Source organism: Narcine bancroftii, chromosome 4 (genome assembly GCF_036971445.1).
Source record: "Narcine bancroftii isolate sNarBan1 chromosome 4, sNarBan1.hap1, whole genome shotgun sequence".
Lineage (NCBI taxonomy): Eukaryota > Metazoa > Chordata > Chondrichthyes > Torpediniformes > Narcinidae > Narcine > Narcine bancroftii.
In genome coordinates this window covers 193,013,934-193,032,965 of record NC_091472.1, presented here as the reverse complement: position 1 = coordinate 193,032,965, position 19,032 = coordinate 193,013,934, and the positions used below count along the sequence as shown (strand labels likewise).

General features: G+C 40.5%; 1 protein-coding gene across 1 annotated transcript in view; it reads right to left on the bottom strand.

Annotated features, from left to right (window-relative positions):
• tcn2 (transcobalamin II) overlaps window positions 1-19,032 on the bottom strand; it is a 68,616-nt gene that overhangs the window by 40,015 nt on the left and 9,569 nt on the right. The window contains exons 3-4 of the mRNA XM_069933428.1: window positions 17,966-18,111; window positions 4,022-4,171 (exon numbers count right to left, since the gene is read on the bottom strand). Coding sequence (XP_069789529.1) covers window positions 4,022-4,171; window positions 17,966-18,111 — 296 coding nt within the window. The remainder of the gene's footprint in view (window positions 1-4,021; window positions 4,172-17,965; window positions 18,112-19,032) is intronic.

The window sequence follows — 19,032 nt, the reverse complement described above, 5'->3', positions numbered from 1 at the left end:
GAGAACAAGATAGAACAGGTGACAGATGTATGTGGAGGGCAAAATTTTGGGTCCAGTGATCTTAATGCCAATAGTTTCAAGTTAATTATGGAGAAGGTTAGGTCTGGGCCTTGGGTTGAGATTCTAAATTGGAGAAAGGCCAATTTTGAGGAAATGAGAAAGGTTCTAGAATGCGTGGGTTGGGATAAATTGTTTTCTGGCAAGGATGTGCAAGGTAAGTGGAGAACCTTCAAAGATGAAAGTTTGAGAGTTCCTATATGTTCCTGTTAAGAATAAAGGTATAGGGAACCTTTGTTTTCGAGGGATATTAGGGATATGGTTCGGAAGAGGAGAGAGGTTGTAAGGAACATTACACCTTACACGTGTAAGGAATATTGAGAAAATTAGTATTAAAAAATGCAAGAAAAACCTCAAGAGAGAAATCAAGGCGGCTAAAAGAAGACATGAGGTTGCTTTGGCAGACAATGTGAAGGAAAATTCTAAGGGTTTTGAAAGATATACTAAGAGAAAAAGGATAGTAATGGAAAAAATTGGTACCCTTGAAGATCAAAGTGGTCAGCTTTGTATGGAGCCAAAAGAGATAGAGGAGATCTTAAATGCATTTTTTTTTGCATCAGTGTTCACTCAGGAAAAGGGCACAGAGTCGTGAGAAGTAAGGAAAACAAGCAGTGAGGTCATGGAATCTATGCAGATTAAAGAGGAGGTGGTGTTTGCTGTCTTAGAGCAAATAAGGATGGATAAATCCCCATGGGCTGTCAAGACATTTCCTCAGACCTTGAGAGCATCTAGCATAGAAATTACAGGAGCCCTGGCAGAAATATTTAAAACATCCTTAGCCATGGGTGAGGTGCCAGAGGATTGGAAGGTAGTTTATGTTGTTCCATTGTTTAAAAAAGGCTCCAAAAGTAACTCTGGAAATTATAGACCAGTGAGCCTGACGTCAGTAGAAGGTCAATTAATGGAAGGTGTTGTAAGAGAATGGATATACAAGTATATGGATAGTCAAGGACTGAATAGGAATAGTCAACATGGTTTTGTGTATGATAGATCAGGTTTAACCAATCTGATAAGAACTTTTCAAAGAAGTTATGAGGAAAACTGATGAAGGAAAGGCTGTGGAAATAATCTATATGAACTTTAGTAAGGCCTTTGACAAGGTACCACATAGGAGGTTAGTCAGGAAGGTTCAGATGCTTGATTTTAATGGTGAGGTCGTAAATAGGATTTGATAATGGCTGGATGGAAGAAGCCAGAGAGTAGTGGTGGATGATTGCTTCTCAGACTGGAGGCCTGTGATTAGTGATGTATTTCAGGGATCAGAGCTTGTTGTTTGACATCTATATCAATGATCTGGATGATAATGTGGTAAATTGGATCACCAAGTTTGCAAATGATACAAAGATTGGAGATGTTGTAGACACCAAGGAATGTTTTCAAAGCTTGTAGAGGGATCTGGATCAGCTGGAAAAATGGGTTGAAAAATGGCAGATGGAGTTTAATGTAGACAAGCATGAGGTGTTGCATTTTGGAAGGACATACATGGTAAATGGTTGGGCACTGAGGAGTGCAGTAGAACAGAGGATTCTGGGAATACAGGTACATAATTCTCTGAAAGTGGCATCACAGGCAGATAGGGTTATAAAGAGAGCTTTTGGTCTTCATAAATCAAAATATTGAGTATAGGAGTTGGGATGTTATATTATTAAAGTTGTATAAGACATTATTGAGGCCAAATTTGGAGTATTGTGTGCAGTTTTGGTCCCTAACTTTAGAAAGGATATCAATAAGTTTGAAAGAGTGCAGAGATTTACAATGTTGCCTGGACTTCAGGAATTCAGTTACAGGGAAATCTTAAACAGGTTAGGACTTTATTCCCGGGTGTCGAAGTATGAGAGGCTTTTTCCACTCAGGGTAGGTGAGATACAAACCAGAGGACATGGGTTAAGGGTGAAAGGGGAAAAGTTTAGGGGGAACATTAGTGTGAATTTTTTCACATAGAGAGTAGTAAGAGTGTGGAATGAGCTGCCAGCTGAGGTGGTGTATGCAGGCTCAGTTTTTACATTTAAGAAGAATTTGGGTAGGTACATGGATGGGAGAGGTATGGAGGGTTACAGACTGGCTGCAGGTCAGTAGGTCTAGGCAGAAAAATAGATTGGCACAGACTAGAAGGGCTGAATGACCTGTTTCTGTGCTGTAATGCTCTCTGGTTCTAATCTTCTGTTTCACTGAGAACAATTTATTATTCTAAACTCTGAGTGTGCACCCAACTCTTCACAAGCCAATCCTTTCATCCCAGGAATTAGCCAAGTGAACCTCATCTGGCATGCTTCCAATAAATGTGCACCATTCCTTTATTTCCAAATCTATCCACTTTACTCCCAGAGCAATCTCAGCAGTGCTCTTTAGAACTTCATCAAACTGTCCCTCTCGTTACAGGTCACCCCTCCCCTAATCTGGTTCCAGCAGTTTGAGACACAGAACTCAATGCCAAGACACAGAATCAAAATTCACTTTTATGAAACTTTTTTTTGGAAAATGTCATTCTCAGCTCGCCTTTTTTTTTGCCATGATTGATAGGTATCTGGATAGTCAGGTTAACAATGGTTATGAGAAGGCTGGGCAGTGGGGCTGAGTGGGAGCATGGCAGACTCGAAGGGGTGAATGGCTGGACTGCTCAGAGATCTTATGGTGTTATATTTTATGGGCTGTTTCGCCCAGCTGCAGAGGTCAATAAAGCAATGCAAGTGGAAGCTTTTCTCTTTCTCCTTTGATAGGAAATGCCACTGAACCCATCTTCACCCCAAACCTCCCACATCTGAACACCCCATCAGCCTGGTCCTGGAGCACAAAGTCAAGTTGCACCAAGTCATCCAAGGTAATTTTGGACGGGTTATTCCCCATTAACCTACACCCCGGAACATTTTTTTGATGGCTGAGATACAGCACTTTAACAAGCCCTTTGGCTTACAGGCCCATGCCGCCCAGATGCACCAATTAACCTACAAAACCATACGCTTTGAAGGATGGGTTTGAAGGTGTCCCAGCAGACACTGGGAGAACGTATAAACCCCTTAAGGACAGCGCCAGATTCGAACTAGAGTCGCTCCCATTGTAATAGCGTTGCACTAGCTGCTCCGCTAACCGTCCCACCTCACACATTCCAATAGACTTACGGGGTCAGTAGGTTAATTGGTCACATGGGTGGCATGGGCTCGTGGGCAGGAAGGACCTGTTACCCTGCCGTATCTCAGATTTAATGTCAGTGTACATACATGATATCTCATACAACCATGAGCTTCCTTTCCCTGTGGGGCTGCAAGAACCACCACTAATTGGTAGTGCAAAAAAAACTGTACACTGTGCAAAAATGTAAACAAATAAAGAACTATAAACAGAAAACAAATGTAAACAAATTGACTGTGCAATGCAGGAAGAATTTAAAAAAGCATACGTCAGAGACCTTAAATGAGTCCCTGATTGAGTTTGTCGGTGAGGAGTCTGATGATGGAGTAGAAGCAGCTGTTCCTGAACCTGGTGGTGTGAGGCTTGTGACACCTATACCTCTTTCCCGATGGCAGCAGCGGGAACAGAGCATGTGCTGGGTGGTGAGGGTCTTTGATGATTGCTGCTGCTCTCCGACGGCAGCATTCCCTGCAGATGTACTCAATAGTGGAGAGGGTTTTGCCTGTGATGACCTGGGCTGTGTTCACTACCTTTTGGAGGGTTTTACGCTCAGGGGTATTGGTGTTCCCATACCAGACTGTGATGCAGTCGGTCAGCGCACTTTCCACCACAACCTTGTAGAAATTTGACAGGGTTTCTGGTGTCATACCAAACCTCTACAAAGTCCAGAGGGAGTAGAGGCTCTATTTACTTAATCTCTAAATTATGAAATCAACCAACTCACATGAAGTGGGCCTCAGCTATTAGATTTGATGCAGTGTTTTCTCAAAGGGCTACACACCTCAGAATGAATGATCATATCCTCAGAGAAATCAGGTCAGAGTATGAAACTACTCACCGATCGAGTGGTGGTGGTGGTGGTTGTGGTGGTGGTGGTCGTGTGACATTAATCCAGACAAGACGCTGTGATCTAGCCGGATGTTGTTCACACAGAGAGTCAGCACACCCAGACTGTACTGGTAGTGGTTGGACAAAAGCACTTGGTGATCTGCAAATCCAAGGTGTAACAGAGGTTAGTGAAGCAGCAATAGTGACTGGCGTGGGAGAACAGTTTGAACCGTCCCAGGCCCTGGACCTTATTCATGGTTGGTGTAGCAGTTAGCTCAATGCCTTTACAGAGCCAGCAATCAGGGTTCAGATCTTGTGCTGTCTGTAAAGAGTTTGTATATTCTCCTTGAGTCTGCATGTGTTCTTCCTGGGGGCTCCAGTTTCCTCTCACCTTTTGAAACGTACTGAGGTTTGAGAGGTTAATGGTGTGTAAATTGGACAGCACAGATATGGCCTGTTTGTCTACATTTAAAATTAAATTATGTATTTCTTTTTATATTATGGCAGCTTGCCCATGCAACAGGCGAACTGACTCAAGGAGTCATGGGCAAGTCCGCGGAAGATCTGACTGGGAGAGCTCCGGGAGCAGGACAAGCCCACAGCCTGGTGGCTAACATCATAAAGGTCCCAAAAATCAAAAACGTCATCAGGTTCCCAGGGATTTAAACGTGTGCGAGAGTTCTGTTAAAGTCAGTTGGTTCAACTCACTTTCACTCGCTGCGTGCCTCGTGCGACTACAATATATGTATGTACATACGGCATATGTATAGTTTGTCTGTGTGTGTGTTATGTCTACATGTGCATTGCATGCTTTTGCACAGAGGATCAGAAATGGTTGTTTCATTGGGTTGTATTTCTACAAGTGGATGATGACATTGGACAATAAAGATTGTGCTTCTTGAACACTTTTAGGAATATTCTATAGATTTTGGGCAGCTGATCACAGAAATTACCGTAAAATTTTCCAATCACATATTTTTTTTAGATATAATGTATTTTTGTGATTTTCTGTCATATTTTAAGTTGACTTCAAGCATACAAAACTATGGAGTGGAACATGTCATTGGACATTAATTTTCTGCATTTGCACTAGGACTCCTTCCCTGCTGATCTTGGTGCAGTCAGTGACGAACTTGGGGAAAGGTTTCACCAGGATATTGCAACCATGGAAAAGTGGTATCACGGCAATTGGAATCCATCAATGCTGGACACTGACACGAGAAGCATCAGATGCTGAGTAGAAACAAAAAAATAAAGCGTCAAAATATTTTTAGGTCAGTTGAACTCATGCAAAGAGTCAGCATCATTATGTGAGTAAACATGTTAAATTCAATAAAATTTAATTTAATGTTTCTCCGTGATACAACAGATCTGAAATTATCTTTGTGTCATCTTGAAGCTTGAAGTTTATCATAATCCCAATTTTTTTTTCAGGAAGCAAACCTTGAGGAAAATAAAATTGTTGTCCAATGTAATGAACTTGACCTGGACCTCGAAAGAACTCAGCCAAGTTCATCTGAGATTTTCCTTTATCACTTTCACTTGGAGCATGGTCCACATCTGGAATGAGTTGCCACAGGAAACCATCAGTAAAGAACCAGGTAAAATGTTACTGTTCAAAAGATATTTGGATGGACTTGGATTTGGAAGGAATTGGATTAGCCCAGAATGCCAAATTGGTCAACATGAGCCAAAGGTCCTGTTCTGTACAATGTGACTCTTTGAAAGAAAAGTAATAAAAATGATAATGGAGTCAGTATTGCACAATTGCTCAGCAAAAGGAGGCGTAAGGCGCTCCTTCTGTCTGAAAGCCTTCAGGTCACCCTTGGGCAAGGTGTAGTACCTTTTTAGCCTCCACTGCCCGGTCTTCTCCCCATAACCTTTGATGCCCTGGCTAACCAAGAATCTATCAATCTCTGCCTTAAATACACCCAAAGACCTGGCCTCCACAACTGCCCGTGGCAACAAATTCCACAGATTCACCACCCTCTGGCTGAAGAAATACCTCTTTTCCACGCGGACGCTCTTCAATCCAGAGGTTGTGCCTCTTTGTCCTAGACTCTCCTGCCAATACCCACATTGAAGTTTAGAGAACACAATATTCTGGGAAAAGTTAAATGCAAAAGTCGTTGAAGTAAAAACATATTCTGGCATTTTATACAGATCAACAAACACCAATGCCCAACATACCCCACAATGCTCAAATAATCCTACAACGTTCTCAATTTCCACCTCAAAGATTACGCTATGGATGGGAACCGGCAGTGCTGATGAACCCATGTTTGTCATGGTCAAAAAAAAGGCAGGTGGCTCCCCCCTCACCTTTTTATTTGGGCACCTGCCTGATTTTTGCTCATAACCTGATGAAAGGCTCAGACCCGAAACGTTGGTCATTTATCCTTCACCTAAAGTACGCTACGGGGCCTGCTGAGGTTCTCCAGCACTTCTGCACATTAAAACTACAATCACAGCGTGTGCAGACGTTCTTGCTCAGCTGCAAGGTGTTTGGTTGCCTTTGATAAACAAGGGCACGTCCTCACATTGACTCCCAAAATGCCAGCTGCCTTTTACTACCTACTGATGCTGTGCGACCAGCTGAGTTCCCCCAGCACTTTTTGTGTATCTGCTGTGTTTCTTCTTTACGCCTTCTCTTTTGCTGCATTTTTTCTGTTTTTATTTTGTATGCTGCGCATGGATTTTGAACAAGAAGTACTCTCCACCTAATCCTCAGTGGTACCCTTATCAGAATAACTGAGTCCAAAATCAGCACATTGCAGGTGCCTTGTAGGGCCTCATTATCAACACTAGATGGCAGCAGCAGTGACTCAGAGACCACCTTTATCCCATGGTGGCACATGGACATCAGTTTATAAAGGGGAGGGATGCTTCACGGAGACATCAGAGGCGTCACAGAGGGTGGTGGGGATCTGGAAAGCATTGTCAGGGCCTGATACAACTAGCTGGTTGAGTGGGGTCACAACCACCACCCTGCTCTTATTGTAAGCAAAAGCAAGGAGCTAATTGTGGACTTCAGGAGAGCATGAACCAGTCCTCATCGAGGGGTCAGCAGTGGAGAGGGTAAAGAACTTCAAATTTTTGGATGGTGCCAAGGGAGACATTCACCCTTCCAAATGAGCTATTGTGGCCTTCACCCACAGCACAGGTGTCACTAGTCTCCACGGGATATAAGCAGTGATTTGTCTGTTACATGGTGGGGGGGGGGGGGGGAGTGTGACAGCAACGGCGCCTGGAGGAGGTTCCCCTGCTTAGCGAATTTTTGAATGTCAGGTTGTCGCCCCACGGTCACCCTAATGCCCCTGATTAGACTTGTTCTGATGCCGACCCTGGTGTCAACATCTCTGAAGATCTGTCCTGGGGCCTCCATGTCGATGTAATCATGAAGAAGGCTCGCCAGCGGCTATACTTTGTGAGATGCCTAAGGAGAGTTGGTATGTCACTGAAGACTCTCGTAAACTTCTACAAGTTGTACCGTGGAGAGCATTCCGACTGGTTGCATCACTGCCTGGTGTGGAGGTGCCAATGCACTGGACAGGAAAGCCAACAGAGAGTTGTGAACTTGGCCAGCGCCATCATGGGCGTCAGTCTTTAGTCCATTAAAGACGTCTACATCACCAACTCAACCTGGAGGTTAACCTTTCGGTATCCTGCAAGTGGACTCCCAAGCCCCTTTGCATCTCTGAATGTTGAATTTTCTCCTCATCCAAATAATAATCTGCCCTTTTATTCTTTTACCAAAATGCATAACCATACCCTTTCCAACATCATTCGATAGTCCAGATGTCTGCTCGTTCAATACCCACACACAATGCACATCATAAACACACAGAAACACAAGCAAAAAGCTCTTAGCTATGCGAGGGGTGACTGTACATGTATAAATACTTAAGACTATAAGATATAGCAGCAGAGTAGGCTGCTTGGCCCATTGGAATCCACTAACCACTGGCTAAAGAAATTGCTCTCCATCTCTGTTTTAAACGGGCGCCCTTCAATCCTGAAGTTGTGCCCTCTTGTCCTCGACTCCTCTACCATGGGAAACTTTGCATCATCTACTCTGTCCAGGCCTTTCAACTTACTTTTTAAAATATTTTTTATTGATTTTAATAAAGAACTTATACAAACAAAAGATACAATTCAATAAGCTGATATGGACTGTTGCACAAACTAAATAAGACTAACACTAACCTATATAAATTATCAATCATATCCATAATTCATATTCTAGACAGTATATACATTTTTTTAGAAAAAACACTCTGATAATGCAAAAGAAAGAAGAAAAAACTCAAACCCCTTACCTAACCACATTGCCAGATGCTATACAAGATTAGTATTAAAAGAAAAACAAAGGTAGAAAAAATTAATAAGGAACGTGGAAAAGATACGAGTCGGACAATTTAATTACATTGGAGTAAAATTATAAAGTAAGATAGTGAGTCGTAAATGACCTCCAGACTGTCTAGAATCATACATCTGAATTATTAACTGATTAACAAATCTTTTCCTTGTTGAAACAGAACATGGTGTCACACAACCACTGATCATGAGTGGGCAGGCAACATCTTCCATTTAAGTCACACGCCTCGCCAAGAGAGAGAAAAGAAATGACGCGACTCTGAACCAGAGATAAAGAATCATTCCCTCCCACTGCACCGAAGAGGGCCGCGAAGGATTCAATGTTAAATCTATATCAAAAATTTTCAACATGCTTCTACAAGGTCCCCCCTCAAAGAAGGTTTTATTCATTGGTGTCCTTTTTCCAGATGATTGTTTTTATCAATGCTATCAGAGTCGTGGATGTCACCAGCAGGAAATGCATTTGCTGCCCTGGGGCTTTAATGCCATTGAGAGATCCCATCCCAGATTTAAATTACATTTAAATTTAGACATACAGCATGGTAACAGACCCTTTCGGCCCACTAGCCCATGCTGCTCAATTACTCCCAATTGACCTACACCCCTTTACATTTTTAAACCAGAGCACCCAGAGGGAATGCAAGCAGACATGGGGAGAAGGTACAGACCGCACCGGATTTGAACCTGGGTCACTGGCGCTGCAAAAGTGTTTCACGAACCGCCACACTAACCATGCTGTCTAACTAAATGATCAGGAATTTAAAATTCCTCAGCTGGGATTTGAATCCAATGATTTCAGAGAGTTGGTTGAAGGCGAAAATTAGATTATATAGGTCAAGTAGCACGTCCACCGTGTGAACTCTAAAACTTGAGTGCACAGGAATGTAGAAGGCAAGTCAAATGAACCCCACCAGTCACCCATTGCAGACATCGCTACAAGGGACTGCTTCAACATCATAAAGGACCCCTGTCACCCTGTCACAACTTCTTCCTGCTGCAACCTCCAAGCAGAAGGTCCAGCTTCATGAACAATCTTTATCCAACAGCGGTGAGGCTCTTGAACCTCCCCATTCTTCCCAAAATCCTCAATTACCCTGGGACGCAAAATTGCGCAAATCATCGAGGACCCCTTCCACCCTGCTCACAGCATCTTTCAGCTGCACCCATTGGGAAAGATTCAGGAGAATCAGAGCCAGCACCACCAGGCTGAGGAACAGGGAGAATGCTGAACGAATGATGAACTGATCACACTGACCATCCAAGTCCTCTGTTTATTAAACAATATTTATTTATTTGTATTTATATGTGTATTTGTCCTGCATATGTATTGTTTGCCTGTATGTGTTTGCTATGTCTGGTTGCGTGTCTGCATAGTTTTGCAATGAGGACAAGAGAACGCCGTTTCGTCGGGTTGTACTTGTACAATCGGATGATAAATGAACTTGAATCACCAAAAGATCTTTTTGCATTATTGAGACTTTATTTTTCTTGGAAAAACTGCAACTGTGAATATTTATCTATCACAGTGGTTCTCGACCTTTTTCTTTCCACTCACATACCACTTTAAGAAATCCCTATGCCATAGGTGCTCTGTGATTAGTAAGGGATTGCTTAATGTGAGTGGGAAGAAAAAGGTTGAAAACCACTGTTTTAATTGTACCTCATTGACTTGTTATGTGCACGGTTTCATAACTTCAAAGGAAATGAGCCAATGACAATTTTTCTCAAGCAAAATATTTCAGTAACAATTGTGTCTAGAGCAGTGATTCTCAATCTTCCCTTCTCACTCACATACCACCTTAAGTATTCCCTATACCTTCGGTGCTCTGATTAGTAACGGAGTGCTTACTAATTGGTATGTGGGTGGGAAGGAAAATTGTTCATGCTTATGGCCTTGACTTCAGCCCAAAGAATACAGACTTTAACTTGTTTACACTTGGACTACATCATTTGTTAAAATGATTTTGTTGAATTTCATGTTTTTTTTAAAAAATGTTTTTATTTTTCACACTGTGAACAACCATATCAATCAAAATACATACAAACATTTCCCTCTTAAATATACAGTGTCATTTTCTCCCCTTTTTCCCCCCTACCTTCCCTCCCTCCTTCCCACCCCACTCCAAACCCATTTAACGTTCAACATGTACGTTAAACCCATTAAACAATGCCATCACACAATAAAAATAAACAAGAAAATTGTGTTATCTGCTTTTACACACTGGGTCAGTTCATTTCGTCTTCTTCTCAGTCTATCATTTTAGGGGGTGGAGGTCCGAGGCAAGCCCTCTCTGTTGTGTTCCATGTACGGTTCCCAAATTTGTTCAAATAATGTGACTTTATTTTTTAAATTATATGTTATTTTTTCCAATGGAATACATTTATTCATTTCTATGTACCATTGCTGTACTCTCAGGCTCTCTTCTGATTTCCAAGTTGACATTATACATTTTTTTGCTACAGCTAAGGCTATCATAATAAATCTTTTTTGCGCTTCATCCAGTTTGAGGCCTAATTCTTTACTTTTTATATTACTTAGAAGATCTCTGGATTTTTTGGTATGTTGCTTTTTGTGATTTTATTTATTACCTGATTTAGATCTTCCCAAAACTTTTTCACTTTCTCACATGTACTATTGTTCCCGTTTCCTTCTTACAGCGAAAACATCTATCTGATAATGTTGGATCCCATTTTTTAAAAACTTTTGGGGCGTGATATATAACCTGTGTAACCAATTATACTGTATCATGTGTAATCTTGTGTTTATTGTATTCTTCATAGTTCTAGAACATAACTTTTCTCATGTTTCATTTTTTTATCTTTATGTTTAAATCCTTTTCCCACTTTTGTTTGGGTTTATAGCTTATTTCATCATTTTCCTTCTCTTGCAGCTTGATGTACAGTTTCGTTATAAATCTTTTTATTATCATTGTTTCTGTAATCACATATTCAAAACTGCTTCCTTCTGGTAATCTCTGTCTGTTTCCCAATTTATCCTTTAAGTAGGCTTTCAGTTGATGATATGCAAACATTGTACCATGAGTTATTCCATATTTGTACTTCATTTGTTCAAATGATAATAAATTATTTCCCAAAAGACAAATTTCTATTCTTTTAATTCATTTTCTCTCCCATTCTCTAAAGGAAAAGTTGTCTATTGTGAAAGGGATTAGTTGATTTTGCGTCAATAATAATTTTGGTAGTTGGTAGTTTGTTTTTTTCCTTTCTAAGTGAATCTTCTTCCATATTTTGAATAAATGATGCAGTATTGGTGAACTTTTATATTGCACCAGCTTTTCATCCCACTTATAAAGTATATGTTTCAGTACCTTCTCCCTTATTTTATCTAGTTCTATCTTAGTCCAATCTGGTTTTTCCTTTGTCTGTCAAAGGCTTTTTCTGCATCTAAAGCAACAGCCACTGTTGGTATCTTATTTCCTTGAACTGCATGAATTAAATTAATGAACTTACAGACATTATCCACTGTTTGTCTTTTCTTAATTGTGCTGCTCTCTAATCATTTTTAAAGTTTGGTAACTGCAAACCACCTTGTTTGTACTACTCTGTTAATTTATCTAACACTATCCTCGGTTTCCCCCCCCCCCCCCCCCTTTCTATAAGAATTTCCTTATTATTCTCTTTAGTTCATTGAAGAATTTCTCTGTTAAGGGAATTGGCAACGATTGAAATAGGTATTGTATCCTTGTGAAGACATTCATTTTAATGCAATTTACCCTCCCTATCAATGTTAGTGGCAATTCTTTCCAATGTTCTAAGTCTTCCTGGAATTTCTTCATTAATGGCTGATAATTTAATTTGTATAGGTGTCTTAAATTATTATCTAATCTAATACCTAGGTATTGGATTGCTTGTGTTTGCCATTTAAATGGTGATTCTTTTTAAAATTCTGTATAATCTGCATTACTCAAATGGCATCACTTCACTTTTATTTGTGTTGATCTTGTACCCCGATATTTCTCCATATTCCTTCAATCTCTTATGTAGCTCTTTTATTGATATTTCTGGTTCTGTTAAGTATACTATGCAAATAAACTGATTTTATACTCCTGCTCCTTTATTTTTATCCCTTTTATTTTATTTTATGTTCTTATCAGTTCTGCCAATGGTTCTATTGCTAAAGCGAACAGTGAGGGAGATAGTGGACATCCCTGCCTAGTTGACCTACTTAATTTAAATTGGTTCGATACGTATCCATTTACTGTCACCTTCGCCAATGGTCCCTTATATAATGCTTTAATCCAATTAATATATTTTTCTGGTAGGTTGAACCTCTGTAATACTTCGAATAAATAATTCCATTCTACCCTGTCAAAGGCTTTTTCTGCATCTAAAGCAACAGCCACTGTTGGTATCTTATTTCCTTGAACTGCATGAATTAAATTAATGAACTTACAGACATTATCCACTGTTTGTCTTTTCTTAATAAATCCAGTTTGATCTTGTTTTACTATTTTTGGTACACAGTCGGCCAATCTGTTTGCTAATAATTTTGCAATTATCTTATAATCTGAATTAAGTAGAGATATTGGTCTATATGATGCTGGTGTTAATGGATCCTTCCCCGACTGTGGTATTACTGTAATTATTGCTGTCTTACATGAATCTGGCAAGTTTTGTGTTTCTTCTATCTGGTTCATTACTTCCAGGAGAGGAGGAATTAATAACTCTTTAAATGTTTTATAGAATTCTATTGGGAATCCATCCTCTCCAGGCGTTTTATTGTTCGGCAGCTTTTTTAATATATTCCGTATTTCCTCTATTTCAAATGGTTTCATCAGCTTGTTTTGCTCCTCTTCTTGCAATTTTGGCCGTTCAATTTTAGCTAAAAATTCTTCCATTTTGTCTTCTTTCCCCTCATTCATTTAATTGTTCATAAAATTCCTTAAAGTTTTCATTGATCTCTGTTGGGTTATATGTAATTTGTTTGTCCTTTTTCCTTGATGCCAATACAGTTCTTTTAGCTTGTTTTTTTTTAAAGTTCCCAGGCTAAAATTTTGGCTTTTTTTTCTCCTAGCTCATAATACTTCTCCTTTATCTTCATTATGTTCTTCTCCACATTATACGTTTGTAATGTTTCGTATTTTTTTTTGTCCGCCAATGCTCTTCTTTTTGTTATATCTTCCCTTGTTGCTAGTTTTTTTTTCTGTACTTACTATTTCCCTTTCCAACTGTTCTATTTCCCGATTGAAGTCCTTTTTCATCTTAGTTACAACACTTTTTATCTGCCCTATAATTAAGGCTTTCATTGCATCCCATAATATAAATTTGTCTTTCACTGATTCCGTATTTATTTCAAAGTACATTTTAATTTAGCGTTCAATAAATTCTCTAAATTCCTGTCTTTTAAGTAGCATGGAGTTTAATCTCCATCTATATATTCTTGGTGGGATGTCCTCCAGTTCTATTGCTAATAACAGGGGTGAGCGATCGGATAGCAATCTAGCTTTATATTCAGTTTTCCTAACTCTCCCTTGAATATGGGCTGACAACAAAAAATATATCAATCCTTGAGTATGTTTTATGCCTACTCCTTGAGTATGTTTTATGCCTACTCGAATAATATGAGTATTCCTTCTCCCTTGGGTGCTGCCTCCTCCATATATCCTTAAGTTTAATTTCCTGCATTTAACCATAAATTTGGCCACTTTATTCTTTTTGCTAGTCTTTTGTCCAGTTTTATCCAACTTTGGGTCCAAATTAAGGTTGAAATATCCTCCTATCAATATATTCCCCTGCGTATCTACAATCTTCAAAAAAATATCTTGCATAAACTTTTGATCCTCTTCATTAGGTGCACATATATTGATCAAATTCCAGAATTCTGAATATATCTGACATTTTATCATTACATAGCTCCCTGCTGGATCTATTATTTCCTCCTCTATTTTGATTGTACATTTTTATTAATTAATATAGCTACACCTCTAGCTTTTGAATTGTATGATGCTGCCGCTACCCAGCCTCTCTTTAATTTATTATATTCCACTTCATTTAGATGCGTTTCCTGCACAAATGTTTTGTCAATTTTTTTCTTTTTTCAGGAAATTTAATAGCCTTTTTCGTTTAATTTGGTTATGTATTCCATTAATATTTATAGTCATATAGTTCAACATGGCCATCTCATATTCTGTTTACACCTGATTTCCGCTTCCTCACCACCACCTTTCCCCTTTTCCCCCATATTCATCTCTCAGTTTTCCCTTTTTGAATTCAATGTATGACAACACTTCTAAATCATAAAATACTTCAACAACTCCCACATCTTTTATCTTCACATTTAACAAAGGTCACCCTCTTTTTTTCCTCCTTTTTTTTTCTCCCCTTACTTCCCTTTTCTTTCCCTTCTTTAGTTCTTACTTATACATTATTTTTACATCTTTATATGAAGTTTGTCGTCGTTCTTCGTTCTTTTTACATCTCTTCATCTCTCCTTCTGTCCTGCAGGCATTCTGCAAAATCTTGTGCTTTCTCCGGATCTGAGAACAGTCTGCTTTGCTCCCCCAGGATAAATATTTTAAGCACAGCTGGATACCCTAACATAAATTTATAGTCTTTTTTCCTTAGGATCGATTTTGCTGTGTTAAACTCCTTCCTCTTCTTCAGGAGTTCAAAACTTATGTCTGGGTAAAAAAAAATTTTTTGACCCTTGTATTCCAATGGTTTATTGTCTCCTCTAATTTTATTCCTTCCCCTCTCCAATATATTTTCTCTTGTTGTGTATCTCAGAAATTTTACTAAAACGGATCTTGGTTTTTGTTGTGGCTGTGGTTTCGGGGCTAGTGTTCCCTTTCTATTTCATTTCCTTCCTGTATTTCTGGCATTCCCAGGACCTTTGGGATCCATTCTTTTATAAATTATTTCATATTTGTGCCTTCTTCATCTTCCTTTAGGCCCACTATCTTTATGTTGTTTCACCTACTATAGTTTTCCATTATATCAATTTTCTGAGCTAACAACTCTTGTGACACTTGAATTTCTTTGTCACTGTCTTCCAATTTTCTTCTTAAGTCATTCACTTCCATTTCTATAGCTGTTTCTCGTTCTTCCACATTTTCTAATCTTTTCCATATTTCTGTCACGACCAGGTCTATTCTATTCACTTTTTCTTTTGTACTTTTCATTTCACTAAATTCTAATGTCAACCATTATTTTAATGCTCTCATTTGTTCTTGAAATTTTTTTATCTATATACTGTCCATCTATTTTACTTTCTATTCCTCTTCTTCTATGTTTGCACCCATGTTTGTGTCTTCTATTTCTCTTCTTGTATCTGTGTCTCTTCTGACTTTGTTGTTGAGCTGCTTGCCTCACTTTGCTGGGTGTTTTTTGCATGGCTTCTTGCTGTTGGTCCTCTTCTTCTGGGCTGGTTATCTGTTGGGCCTCCTGTTGCTGTTCTTCTTTCCTATCACTCCCTTTCCTGTCGCTTTCTTCTTCTTCCAGCTGAGAGCCCTGCTGTCGGGCATGTCTCAACTGGTCGCGCTGTGTTAGTTAGTTCCTCAGCTGGGCCCCCCTCCCGTCGGTGTTTTCTTTTTCCTTAGTGTGCGCAATTGCGCATTTCTGTTTGGCTCAGAGAGCCATTTTTGCAGTTCAACGGTCGGGAGGTCACGACTCTGCGGGGTTGTCACCAACCTTGGGGAGTGGGCTCTTTTCTCCACGACGGCTCCCTGTTTCTTCATGCAGGTAAGGCTTTCTCCTTTTTCTTCCGGCGACTGTTCTTTTTTTTCCCCCGTTGTTTTTACTTTTCCCTTCTTGGGTGCCATTTTCTTTCTTTTCCCCACAACTTTATCTTTTATTTGTCGTGTTTTGTGTTTCTTGAACTTTGTGTTTTCTTCACTTTATTTCTTATTTTCTGCAGAGGGCTGATATTCTCCTACCAGCCACTACTCCATCACGTCAGTTCATGACTTGCTGAAGCATAATAAACCTGGCAGTATTGGAACAAAGTTTAAATTGTACGCTTGTCAAGAGGGGAAAAGAGATTCTTGTTTATATGTTACAGGAAACTGCATCAACGGGCATCCTCTCAGACCTTGGCCAGATGGCTAAAGAGGACCACGAGGTTGGCTGGAGTGGATACCACTCGGTTTGGGGCTCACTCAACTAGAGCTGCAGCTACGTCTACTGCTAGTAGAGCGGAAGTCCCCATTTGGAATATCATGCGTCAGGCGGGATGGTCAAATGAAAGAACATTTAACGGATTTTACAATAAGCCTCTGAGGATGGAGGGGAAAATTTTCACTGCAGCAATTTTGCAGGCTGCTGATTGAATTGTGTCTATTAATCTACCCTATGGTCTTTCAGACTATGTGAAAAAGAGACCACTGAGCTTTGAAATCTCATATTAGCAAACCAATGAGCATTACGAAAAATAATGGAGCATTAAACGAGAACTTACCGGTTCGAAGTTTGATGATTATTATTTAAGTAATGGGAGTGGTGAGATAATATGCCCTCCTCGCCCTCCCGTAGTTATCTCAAACGTTGTTAAGGTAGTTTCTAGTGTTGCATGTATGCCTCACAATAAGATGCTCTTTTGACAGAATTATACCAGTGGTCGTCTTTTTCGAGATTCAAAGATTGGCTGTACATGCGCAGATGGGATATCATATTATCTCACCGCTTCCATTACTCAAATAATAATCATCAAACATCGAACCAGTAAGTTCTCGTTTAATGCTCCATTTAAATTTAAATTTTAAAATTTAGACCTACTGCATTTTGGTCAACAAGTCTGTGCCACCCAATTAACCTACACCTCAGTACAATGGGAGAAAACCGGAGCATCTGGGGCAAACTCACACAGACACGGGGAGAACATACAAACTCCTTACAGACAGCATGGGATTCGAACCCCGGTTGATATAATAGCATTGCACCAATCAATACACTGGCCATGCCACCCTTTTTCAAGGTAGTATCACACTTGGCTTTTTCTGTGTTGACACATGTGGATATTTAATGTGTAACGAGTCGGTGCTGTGTATCTGCTTAACAAATGGAGGTGAAAGGTGCTACTTTCATCCGATAGCCTACAGGTCATCCTTGGGCAAAGTGTAATACCTGTTTAGCCTCCCAATCAGGGTCACGTGAAGCCAGATAGTGGATGGTTTTTACAAGAAGATTCTACAAATTGGAACTTATGGTTGTAAAACTAAAAATGCTGGGCAGATGAATCTGCTGATCAATGGTTGGGATTACCCATCCAGTATGGACACGGCAACTGAAGAAGGCAACGGGAAACCACTTCAGTATTTTTTCCTTGTCTAATAATGATCTCAACATCGACTATGGTCTCAGCTCAAAGATGGAGCCTTCACTGAAGGAGAACAGGGGAGGCAACAACTACAATTCGGAGGGTCAGAGATCGTGATGGATAGAGAGACATGATCACCCACATAGAAAGGCAAGGCACCGGAATGAATGATTATAGTTGATGTCTCTTGTACCTGGGTTGCTGCAGCAAGAATTTTGATGCATCTATACATTTCATGTGTGTGTGTGTGATTCCCCACCACAGTCTCCACAGTGAAAGTGGGGGAGGTTTGAGAGTACATACGTGTGGTGTGGTTTTGTTCGGCAGCCAGCTTCTTCTTCAGATACGACAATGCTGCCTGCTTCTCGCTCATGCCCTGGCAGGAGGCTCGCAGGGCCAACACGTAGAGAGCTGTGAGGCCTGTGGAAGGCTCGTTGGCCAGCCGTGACCTGGAGAGGGGGGGGGGGTGGGTGAGGGAGAGAATCGTGAGCATCAGCCAGGTTCTAGACAAATAGCCATTTTGTCCTTCAGCCAGCCCAGTGCCCTGCATCAGTTGGCAACTATGTTAGTGCATGTGGGAAGCAGGAAACTACTTTGGCAGGCTTGTAATCCTAAAGCCTGGCTACACTACCAGGCCTGTAATATTAAACCCGGGGGTAGGGGGGGGTGGGGTGGGAGGTGAAGCAAGGGACGCAAGAGGGGTTTGGGTGCAGGGGGGAGGGGGAGCGCACAAGAGGAAGGGAGTGGAGGGGGAGGGGGAGAACAAGAAGGGGTGAGAGGGAGGTGTGAGGCGGAGGCGGGTGCAGCCTGGAGAAGGATCTGGTCAATCTGGAAAAATGGCAGATGGGATTTAATGTGTGAGGTGTTGCACATTGGAAGGACAAACCAAGAAAGGATATACATGGTAAATGGTAGGGCACTGAGAATAGAGGGATCTGGGAATACAGATACATAATTCCCTGAAGGTGGTGTCATGGGTGGATAGGGCTGTAAAGAGAGCTTTTGGCATATTGGCCTTCGTAAATCAAAATATTGAGTACAGGAGTTGGGATGTTATGGTAAAGTTGTAGAAGATATTGGTGAGGACAAATTTGGAGTATTGTGTTTAGTTTTGCTCACCTAACTATAGGAAGGATATCAATAAGATAGAAAGAGTGCAGAGAAGATTTACTAGGATGTCGCCAGGACCTGAGGAACTGAGTTACAGGGAAAGGTTTATTCCCTGGAGTGTAGAAGAATGAGGGGAGATTTGATAGAGGTATTCAAAATTATGATGGATATAAGACAGAGTAAATGCAGCTATGCTTTTTCCACTGAGATTAGGTTAGATACAAACCAGAGGACGTGGGTTAAGGGTGAAAGGGGAGAAA